Genomic DNA, 12,169 nt, shown 5'->3' on the forward strand with positions numbered 1-12,169 from the left:
TAATACTTAAAACTCGACTCTGTTTCCAAATTTTATAAAAGTGTAAAATTGTCATCACGCACGTAAATGACAACAACTTTCGAAAAGAACACAATCATTTAAATTCTTTACTCTCCAGGATTGCCTATAAATTTTAATTAAATATAGATGTAACAGAACGCGATAACCCGACTAAGTACAAAGCGAAATGCATTTCCACTATTTGACATTGCATATAATCTGAACTCGATGAACTATCGTAATTTAAAAAGAGGTTAAGCGATTTATTCCGTGACATTTGAGAAATTGAGCGGGAATAAATGTTTCGCTAAAGTCGTCAGAAAGTCGTAAGCATGTACTTTAACATTCTTTAATCGCCGTAAACTGTTTACTGTACTACAATCTTTTTTTATTGCTAAGGTCTCGGATACTTTGAAATCAAAATTTTCTGTAATACTATTTCCACGGTAAAACTTGATACTCTTACTTTATACGAATTTTATACGAGTCTTGCGTAAGTTAATAACCTTTTTTCTAGCTGGCTTAATATATTTACCAGCAACGAAAGATTTTTTTTCGGTCCCATTAAAGACGCTATGTCCGGCAGTGGACATCCTGGTGCTGAAATGATGATCATGATAATTTAATTTTATAACTTTTAATATTTATCTTTTAGAAAAAAATAAAGTAATAAATAAAAGAACATGTTTTTCAAAAACGATTTTGGTTTAGATGCTTATCTTCTTAAAATAAAGAATAACGTAGAGAGATACATTTGTTAGTAATTTCCAAAAATTCTCAACTCTTTGTAAACTCTCCAAGCCAACCAACAACCTCAGTAAGCATGCACATGATTCTGTTTTCATTAATGTTGTATTCCGATCCTTATCAAAGATGATTCATAATAATTCATTTTAGCTTGTTGCAATTTGTTAATGCCGCTAACCGCTGTTTAACGAAATGAATGCATAATAATGCAGAAACTAATTGAATAGAATAGAAACAAAATCTGCATTGTACAATAGCAACTTTTTTAATTCAGACATAAGAGCAAAAACCTTATTACCTCTTAAATAAATATCGTTACCGGGCAGCATTCTCTTTTTTTATGGACAAATGATTACATTCTAGGGTTTGATCGGTTACTCCTATGGTTTATAAATGTCTACCTAAACCCACTATTACACGTAAGTATCGACGTGTGATGTAATGTAACCAGTTATTGGTTTACCGTTCCATAGCCTCCTAGAGGAACAGTGAGCCGTGTTTACGGTCATGGTAAACAGCCATAAGGTAAATTAATCAAGATCCCGGCATCGTTTTTGTGACGACGTGAGTGCCGATCGGCGCAAAATAATTATATGACCTTTCCTAGAAGCAATTACATCAAGGAGTTTGAAATCGTCCAGTTAATCAAATGAAATAATTTCATATTTAACCCTCGTGAACGTGCGCCCCGCAAAGGCGAAATCAATTATTTCATACCTCCCGAATCATTGGGCCGAGAAATGTACGATATTAACGGGTATCCAAAGCACGCAGCTGTCCTTTTAGGAGCGCGTTTGATGCCTCTTGAAATCTCGATGAACTGAATATTAATTGAATACCTTAGGAATTATTGGATTGAAAGCAGGGAGGTAAAAGTTTATAATTTGGCTGATTTTGTTTTTTTAATTAAAAGTTATATCATTTAATATTCGTAACAACGTTTCCTTTTGAATTGTCCCAATATAAAATGTCCAACGATTTAAGTATCACACTTGTCTTGTCGCTGACCGTTTTGATAAGCAACAATAAGTGGATCATTTTATCACATAAAAATGTCTAGCATAAATATATAATAGAAACTGATGTGTTTTTACCACATTTGTAATGCAACGTCATTGTAATGCAGCCAACGAAATCGGACCTTTAAATAAAATCCTTTACATGGTTGTCATATTAGTTATTATTGGAGGTGCTCTTTCGTACTCGAACAGCACATATGTTCCCACAGATACGCTAAGCAGTATTTCTTTAAAATTACTGAACTCCGGTTCGACGGAACTATAGTATGTGTAATCACAAATCTACTGAAAGAAGTTACGACCACAGATGTTGTGTTAGAAAAGAAAGTTGTGTTCGAAAATTCTCCATGACATCACACTATGTGTATAGGTCTCATATATTATAAAAGGCAAAATAACGACAAATGATACAAGCAAACAATCTTCATGCAGTTTTGTTTTCCTAAGATGTATGCATTGTAATAATTGCCTCTCCAATCTTCTTCACGGAATTAATTTTAACGGACTACCAAGTCAACCGTTTCTTTGACTTGGTAGTCTGTTAAAAACAGCAAAACAACCTTTTCTTCTTGCTTTAATACGTAGGTTTCGTTTAATACACGCTTCTTAACATTCTTTCTTTCATTCTGTCTTTTCAATCACAAAGCTGTTTATCAATGAGATCATATCACGCTTTAAGTTTCATCTAGTAGTTATGTAATATACATATTACAATTTAAAAATAATAACAAATGTTCAACATAATTTCGAAATTTAACTTTTCCAATATTATAATATTAAATGAGATCAGATTTTAATTAAATGACAGAAAAAAGCACAGCGAACGCAAGGAGCTACGGAGACATTCATCGTCGGTATAATAAGATGGTAACAAGGTACTTAGTATTCCGATAGAGAAAGGTCTATTCTCCTGCATTTCATGGAACGACAATTATGAGCCCCAGGGATCTACGTGCGTCTCGTCGTTGAATGACAATTGAGCCGGGAATCAATTGAAGACGGCAAGAAGCCAAGGACATATTTTATTATTCACAATTGCATATTTTACTTTGTGATTTATTGTTTTCAACATTTCAGCTTCGCGCAAGTCCATTTTTTTCCTCGGAGCATATTATATTGCGTAAGGTCAAAAAAAAATAAAATAATAGATTTTTAATATCTTATAATTTTATATCACATATTAAAACCTTAATAAAGTTCGAAAGAATCAGTTGAATAATAAATAAAAAGTCTATTTAAAATATATTAACTAACTTTATTATTTCCTATAAAGATTTCTAAGTTTCTAAAACGTTTGCACATAATTTAAATTACTTGCAAATTACAATACTGCTATAAAATGAACGTCAAACAACATCTACATTGAAATTAATTTGTTGGCAAATAAGTTTCCTAACGCAATTATTTGGACATAAAAGAATAGAGAATTATAAATAAAAACAAACACCACGAGAAATAGGAAATGTTATCTACAATAATTTAGAACCAAAAAAGTTATGTACTAATAATACAATTAATTAAAGTAGTTGCTTAATGCCACACTATGAAGAATTAAGAAAATAAACAGATTAAGAAAAATTACAAAAAAGTGCCTTGCAAATGTTTTTTTTAATTTAACTAAATATTTAATAATTGTGAAGTATTAAAAACTGTACCTCGTGTTATTTACAATATTGGTCAAGACTGATATGACCACATTAAACGACAGTTCCGTTTGTCTAAGCTGTGCAACTCTGCGCTCGAAACTAACGTAGATCAAAGCCCGTGCACTGGACCGGAAACTGTGACGCAAGATTTCAATCAAATGAAAACATTCAGATAAAAGATACCTCATAAAAAACGAGGCGACGGACGCCTTTGCAAGACCACCTTGACTTGTAACGCCCTTGACTTCGGTGAAAACTGCCAACTACAGATTTAGACTCATCTACTAACAAATGAAAATTATTTTCGTTTAAGATATATATACATAATAAAAATATACTCTTACAAATGTGAATAGAATAGTGTAATGCGAGCAATTGTAAACCAGGGGTAGAGGACTGAGACTTGCGATCGTAGGTCGTGGTTTCGCTCCCCGAAATACAATCTAATACAATTTGAACATTAATTATGTAGGATCCACTGCCATCAAACAAGTTTCTAGAGAAGAGGCAGCAGCGTCCTCTGCGTAGAATAATAACCCACTGCGGCCGCCAACCCGCCTGTTAAGCGTTGCAGTTATGGTATATTATGGGGATAGGCCCATTCCTTGCAGTGGAAGTCTAAGGATTGAAACCACGATGCGAATATGATGTATATCTATTAGAATATACTTATCATGCAATGTAATAAGAGCTTTCTGAAATAAATGTATTAATCAATAAATTAATCAGTTTATAAAACAAGAAAAATATTATTTTTAATAAGTATTAGAAATTTGGTAACGGATTTTTATCGTTTTATTGCAAAAAGTCTGATTAAATGACAATTAATTTATTATTTAATTACGTCTTTTATTTGAATCATATTACCCTATTCTTTACGTTTTCCTCATAAATAGTAATCAAAATAAAGGCTTTAATTAGATTGTAATGTCAAAATCAATTATAAAAATATCCAGGTCACTCGCGTGTTTCCTTGGTCGCTTTTTTGTTCACCCTGACATTAAAATCTAGATGACTGTATTATTGATTCTACTATATAAGCTGAGTAAAAATAGTAACAAGTATCATTTAGCAATCTTTACCCAATACAGTAGTGAAACAGGAAGATGAGGGGAATCGCGTTTATTTGTTTAATGGCTACTGTAGCTCTTGTTTACTCAAGAGACGTCCGGTACAAGAGGAACACGGATTTAGAAGTTGCAGGCTCCCATAAGTGGGAGAAAGGTGAAGGTGGTGATCACTATGGTGACCACTTCGGTAAATTTGGTGGACATGATGACAAAGGCTTCAAGGAATACCACGGACAGGAACACGGTAGCAAAGGTCATTCAGACCATGAAGGTCAGAAAGGCCACTACGGTGAAGATGGCGGACATAAAAAATACTATCATCATGATGATGGATACTTTGATGAGAAAAACTATGGGGAAAAAGGAGAGAAAGGATATGGATTTGAGGAAAAAGGAGACTTCCACAAAGGACATTCTACCAAAGGACATCACGGGATTCACAAGCTAGACGAATTTAAGAAAGATAAACATTTCCATGACAAACACGGTGAATCAGGATTCGAAGAAGGATATGGAGGATATCACCATGAAGGTGAATACAAAAAAGGAGGACATTTCGACAAAGGACATAAAGACGGTGGTTTTCATGAACACGAGCACGGTGAAAAAGGGCACCATGAAAAGGGAGGTCATCACCACGACAACAAAGGCTACTACGATGAAGGAGGTCACGACGAACATTGGGGACACCACGAAGACAACGGTAACAAAGGTGGCCATGAAGAACACAAAGGTTGGAGCTGGAAGGGACACAAATGAATTAGATAAACTGAAACAATAGAGCTATTGTTATTGTTGATTTTTATGATACGGGTTTATTAATATATTTATTTGCTTTGAGGTTTCTTTCTTTTTAATTTTTTCAAAAACAAAAATTTTATTACTTTAATAAGCGCCCTCCGTTGTCTTTTCGGAAGCACGCACAACAAACGCAATGTCTGTTGCCGAAGTATCACTTCATCTTTGCCACGTTAGATCCACGTCTTGCGTGGTAAAATATTCTTATCAAGGGATAAAGAAATCTTTTGAGATAAGACCCTGAAATTTATAAGCAATTTGTATTAACGAGGTGGGATCAAAAGATACGGTGACTAATTTTATTGTATTTTAAGTATTTAGTTTACATCAAATTTAATTTAATCTTCTTTAAAGTTCCTTGGCCAGCGATGCACTTATCTAAACATTGATTCCACGATCGAAAACACTTCTGAAAAGCTCCTATCGGGATTCCCTTCAGCTACTCTGTCGTAGCTCTTTTGATGTCGGGAACTGTACCCACACGGTTTCCTTTCAGCACGGTTTTTATTTTTGGGATGAGCCATAAATTGCATAGTTCTAAATTCAGAGAGTAAGCCGAGTGTAGACAGACAGACATATTTTTGACGAAAATTCTCGAATCATTAGTGAAGTCTGACACGGTGCATAGTCGTAATGGAGGAGGAAACCATTGGCCCAATTTTGGTTCTGTTTCTCCTTACATCATCTTACAAATATTGTAATAAGCTCTTGTAATATTCGGAGTTCACATTCGTTTCCCTTGCAATAACTCTGATGCACTATGCCCTCATTATCAAAGAAATGTGACCTTAACATTTGACTTTGTCTGACTTACCTTTTAAGGGCGAAGAGTAAGCACAAGAATTTTTATTTCAGAGTCATAGCGATGTATCCAACTTACATCTCTCGTTTTAATTTTGCCCATTAAGTCAGCAACAAAACGACTCTTTGATTCCAAGCAATAACACACGATTTTCTTTGAGTCTGAGAACGAATTTTGCACTGATTCGCGTATTTTTCGAATTATCGGTTCAAATCCTCTGCACCCATAGGAGATGTTTAATTCCTCGGCAAGATTTCGAATCATGAAACGCTTGTTTGATCGAACCATTTTAGTTGCTCTATGCACGTTTTCTTGGGTTTTTGTGGTCGAAGGACGCTCCGACCGCTTATCCTCAACCAATTCGTTCCCGCTTTTGAACGCTCATACCACTTTATAACCATACATTAATATTAACAACTCGTGAGCTTCTTAACCGCCTTTTTGCAACTTAAAACAAATTTTATTTTATCGCGTCGTGTAAAATCAAAGATGCGCTATAAATATAGCGAATTGACCTCACATCTCTAGCTGAGAAACTGAGAGACAAGTCGCAGCTAGTTCAAATTTGCTATAGACTATCTAACTAAATCAGGCTATCGAAAGTATGCATTCATATGGACGTAGATACTGTAGTTCCTGGTATAAGAACTCATACACCGTATTTTTTAATCACGCCTCGTATAAGAAATCTGTCTCGCGACATTACGCACAGCAACAACAGCAATATCATGTAAAACATTAAATAAAAATTAATGAAGCGAATATTCCTTCGGTTTCAACAATTCTTTCATAGTATATTAATAAAGTAAACAAAATGGTCGTCTTTACAAAGTTACTAATTTCACCGTTATTAAATAAAATTATAATTGTACTATTCAAACATTTTACGCCATTTTTAGATATTTTCTGGATTTCTAAATAATAGTAATTTCATTTCCATTTGAAAAATGCAGGTCCATTCACAAAAACCGAAACCAAAACCCACGCACTGTCAGTCTGTTTGTGCTGTCTCGTAACTGTCACGGAATATTCTAAATAGTATTACAAGGTAATTTTTAAAGCTTACTACAATGACATTAGCTGTGTTCCATGTGCAGTCTTGTAGTTTACATTAATTTCTTTCAAGAACACACATTACTTAATATATTCAAAACTAAATAAAAAACGAAGATATGTAATATATTTATATATTTTTATACTATAACTATAAATGTTGTTACAAGAAAAAAATCATTTTTTCTATAGCTTGAAATATTTAATATTGTAAAAGATATTCATAACATCATATAACATAAAAATGTATGAAGTATATGCTTTGAACGTTGCCAGTTATAAACAGAGTCAAAAACTTTCTTCATGGGAAAAGTGTTCACTGCCAATGTAATTTACTATCTCCGAGACTCCAGACTATAACTGTGGTTTGAACATGTCATACTATCAAAACTGATCATAGCATCCAGTGGATTAAGATCGGGCTAGATGTCAACCATTCTTCGTTTCGAACTACGCCAGTGCTGAAACCCGATACTGAATCTTGCTGAAAGGACCATTCTTACTAATGGAACACGGTGTTATTAAGAGACTTAACTACATCTCAAGAACCGTATCTTCATATACTTGTGCCGATATTCCGATATCTTTTCTTGTCACAAAATATATTTTTCTGTGACCTCCCATTGCGTACGGTTTAAGAAGTTGTTTAGATTTATCTCTTGTAATTTTTAAATTGTCATTTATATAATACCTAGTGCGTGCGTCTTTTATAAGCTGCCGGCCTCTAATCTTTTGTTAAAATACACAGCATGGTTGTAGGTGCTATACTAATTTCCCCAGACATACAGTCTTCGAACAGGACAAAACTTCATCGTACGAATAGAACGCATATTGTACATAAATCATTTTCTGTCAAAAACAAATATTCCTATGTACCTTTAATTGGCTTATCTATTCCCAAAGATTCGACTAATACCAAACGGGTAGAAAATAAAATAAAGCATTTGGCTCCAAACATGCTTTGTGTAATGCTATTACAGCAACTCTGTTCTACTTATAACCCCCAATCCACTCTAACATTAGAAAAAAAATTATCATTGATTGTCGTGAATGTGCGAAATACTAAAAATATTGGTAAAAGAATGACAAATTTCTATTTTATATTATGTTGTTTTTATTATTGTAACAGGATAAGACGGCATTTATAAAAAAATTTAAGCCAAATACTCCTATCGTTTCTTTGTGGGTGTTTAAAAAACTTCGATTTTTTTATTAACGTTTGTTTTTCATAAATTAATTTAAATATATGTCAGAAAAACAACTTTTCGCTAATAGTAGTATATATAAATTCTCTTTGGCTAATGCTCTATGGTAAATAGTATTATTTGAACGTAGATGGTTTTGATGACAATTAAAAGATAACGATTTAGAAGAAATTTTAAATCGACCATTTGATAAAATTTTATTCTGAACTATTTTTTAGCTCTGGTCTTCCTATTAAGTGAGTCTAATGAAGATAATAATTACCTAGCCTAGCCATAAGTTCTGTTACAAAGAACATATCCGACGATTTCTAAAAAAATAATAATTTTATTTTAATGTTTTTATATGTGATTATGTAGAACAAAAAAGATATGTTAACGTACTAAACTAGTAATTCAAATTATCTACCCTTAGCTTTAACGCACGCTTTTAAACGGTCGGGCTATGCGTCGATGGATTTACAAACGGTTTCCATTGGAAACTTGGTTACTGCTGCCTCCAAAGATTTCTTGAGCGACTCAATATTTGGGTGACGCTTAGAGCAGACCATGTCCCGCAGCATAGACCACAATTTATAGTCCAAAAGGGCCAAAAAGTACGGACTCACCGAAGACTAATCATTAACCTTTATGAAGTTTGGAACATTTTGCTCAAGTCAAATTTGGGTAGTGCGCGCCTTATGTCCCGGGGCTGAATCCTGTTGGAATGTCCACACTTCGTTATTGAATAACGTGTTATTGAGAGGTTTAACTACCGCTTCTTACACGGTATCTTGATACACTTTGGCTGAAGTTTTCACTCCTGCGAGAAAAATTGAGTTTTTTCCCTGTGGTAGGAAACTCCTACCAAACCATGACGCATGCTGGATGATGGCTTCGCTTAACTTTAACCACTACCTCGGAAGTTTCTTTAGGGCTGGGTGCATATACTCGAACTTTTTGTTTGTTGTAGTGCTCTTCAAAAGAATTTTTCTGTTTTTTGTCCGCGTATCGAAGTAACAGCTGTTTTGATCTTTCGACACTCTTTTGTTTTACTGCCTGGTTTAGATATGTCCTGTGTATATCCGGTAAGCCCCTAGACCTAAGTCTAGTCGGTAATCCAAGAAAATGCCCTCGGTGAGATTCTCGTTTCTCTGGAAAGGATTTTCTGCGTCGTTATGGGATTTCGACGAATTCTGGCCTTGACTCCATTGGCGGCCTGGTTTGTTCGAATAGACCGCGGTCAGCCGGATCTCTCACGGTCATCAACAGACATGGTTTCAGTGTATTGTTGGATACACAAACATTCGGCTAATCCCTAGGTTTTTCAATGTATCAAAAATGTCGGTTGGCTCCTTACCTATTTTGTACAGTGCTGTTACTGCAATCCTATTCTCTTTAGTGCCCCCTCTATTTACAAAACATATAATTTCTTAACCAAAAATATACAATAATGACGGGAAAGAAGTCTATTTTTTAACGTACAAGCAATATTCAAAATACATATCATGTTTTTTTTAATGTATGTAAACAGCCAGTAACTAATTTTAATAACGAACTTTTAAAAAAACTATTATGTATATATACATATATATAAATATATATGTATATATGTATATATATATACACACATCATGTGTGTGTGTGTGTGTATATATATAACATATATATATAGTTTTGCTAAATTAATATATTATTGTACCATAATTCTGACAGTGTAATATCTCTTAAACTTTATCGTTTGAACATAAGAACATTACCTTATTACTTATAATTTTAATCGAAACTTCAAAGGTGTAAAACTGTCTGTATCAATTAAAATGAATAAATAAAAGGTTTAACCAAAACAACCGTAGCATAGTTCGCAATGTATTAACAAGTCTCGATCAAAAGATAATATTAAAGATTAATAATAATTTATTAAAGAATATCTTAAATTAGTTAGTAATTTCTATTAGGTACTGGTTGAAGATTGTAATATCAAAAACCGAATTAAAGTAAAAAAACGCTTCGTGTAAATTTTGGTGCAAGCAAATATCATTATAAAATCAATTAAGTTTCCTCAGGTTACGTCTGAAATTAAAATTGAAATATAATGTTTAAAACACAGTTTTAAGTAAAAACAAAAATGATAATGTTTTTTTTATATAACTGTTGCATTATATATTAATTTTTGTCCAAGCAGATAGAAAATATCTAAATGACAGAAAATTCTTCAATTGCTTGCCCAGCCTTGACACCTCGCTTCGGCGCAGAGTTTCCTAACCGTAACAGCAACTGCTATAAAATATCATCGTTGTCTACACAAGTATCATTCAACAGTTGAACATTGTAAAATCAAGACATGAGAACGAGCCTTCTTGTGGCTTTTGGGCTTGTAGCCCTTGCAGCAGTGGTGTCCTCCAGAGAGATACGTGAAAAAAGAAATGCTGACTTAGAAACTGCGGCCTCGCATGGTCACCACTGGGACAAAGGTGGCGGCCATGAACATCACGGACATCACCACCACGACCACGGTGATCATGACCACAAAGGACATAAGGGTCACCACGAACACCATCACGGCAAAAAGGGGCACCACCACCACGAAGGACATAAAGGACATCATGGTGAGCACGGAGGGCACAAGAAACATCATCATCACGATGAAGGATACCATCACCATCATGATCACGGCGAGAAAGGAGAACATGGTCATGGGCATGAAGAACACGGTCACTGGCACAAGGGACATGACACAAAGGGACACCACGGTATTGAAAAGCATGACGAGTTCAAGAAGGATAAGCACTTCCATGATCACCACGGTGAGAAAGGTTTCCATGAACATCACGGTGGACATCATCATGAAGACGGTTACAAGAAGGGTGGTCACTTCCACAAGGGACACAAACACGGTGGTCATCATGAGCACCATCATGGCAAGAAAGGGCACCATGAAAAAGGTGGTCATCATCATGACCATAAAGGACACCACGGAGAAGGCGGCCACCATGAACATTGGCATCATCATCATGACCATGGCAAGAAGGGAGGTCACGAGGACCATAAGCACTGGGGACATAAGTCCGGAAAACATTGATACGCTAACATTAGTAAACAATAATGTGTATTCGTATCTTAATGTCTGTTACTTGTTGATTTTGTTTTATATACATAACCTTTTTTATTCGAAAACCAAATAAATACTTAAAACTTACATGACACATTTCTGATCCCAATACCATCAAACCATTTCATTACTATTGATCTTTAAAAACATTTGCCGTTTATAACTGTAAGTATTACAGTTAAGAAGTCTTCCAGTGACTTAATTATTTTCACACCTCCAAGAGCAAGTTATTATGTAAAATAATCTTCGAAATAACACTATTCAATCATAACTTTGTTCAATTTTTGTTTTCAATCTTGATAACGTAAACACCAACGCTACAAATTAAAAACTAATTAACTTTAAACTGTTCGTTACATCGCCCCGATCGAAGCAAGGATACCAACTGTTTGCATTTTAGAACTCCCCGAAGAATAACATTGCAGATATTTAAAACGTTTTTTATTTAACAACTCTGCCGCAAGCTCGTTTACTTTCTGCGCGAATAAAAGTTTTAATCATCGTTTCGGCTGATATAAAGTCAACCTTAATCGTTGCGTTTAAAAATAATAAGTTATATGGTAGCACTGCTACTTTTATTAATATTTACAGTCCCTTTGAACTACGCTCGCCTTTTCATTGCACGGATTATAATAAACTTATGAAAAATATTTATGTCCACCTTTGCTAAGAGTATAGCCACGGGTATACCATCATACAATTCGACTCTGCAAGATATGACTACGTACCGGTACACTCTGC

At 34.4% G+C, this 12,169-nt stretch overlaps 2 protein-coding genes across 2 annotated transcripts; both read left to right on the forward strand.

Annotated features, from left to right (window-relative positions):
- Nucleotides 1–4,518: 4,518 nt before the first annotated feature.
- Nucleotides 4,519–5,241, forward strand: LOC137932874 (high mobility group nucleosome-binding domain-containing protein 5-like). Its single transcript, XM_068776559.1, has one exon. It carries the CDS (start codon nt 4,519–4,521, stop codon nt 5,239–5,241), a length of 723 nt encoding a protein of 240 aa, XP_068632660.1.
- A 5,419-nt stretch (nt 5,242–10,660) lies between these two features.
- On the forward strand, nt 10,661–11,398 carry LOC137932875 (sarcoplasmic reticulum histidine-rich calcium-binding protein-like). The gene has a single exon (XM_068776560.1). The coding sequence runs from the start codon at nt 10,661–10,663 to the stop codon at nt 11,396–11,398; it is 738 nt and encodes a 245-aa protein (XP_068632661.1).
- Nucleotides 11,399–12,169: the final 771 nt, after the last annotated feature.

The sequence above is a fragment of the Battus philenor genome, unplaced genomic scaffold (assembly GCF_028537555.1).
Source record: "Battus philenor isolate CCGP_79_NKW_IND1 unplaced genomic scaffold, ilBatPhil1.0.hap1 SCAF_12, whole genome shotgun sequence".
Lineage (NCBI taxonomy): Eukaryota > Metazoa > Arthropoda > Insecta > Lepidoptera > Papilionidae > Battus > Battus philenor.

Coding starts and splice junctions, on each gene's coding strand:
- LOC137932875 (XM_068776560.1), top strand. CDS start 10,661: ATGAGAACGAGCCTTCTTGTGGCTTTTGGGCTTGTAGCCCTTGCAGCA.
- LOC137932874 (XM_068776559.1), top strand. CDS start 4,519: ATGAGGGGAATCGCGTTTATTTGTTTAATGGCTACTGTAGCTCTTGTT.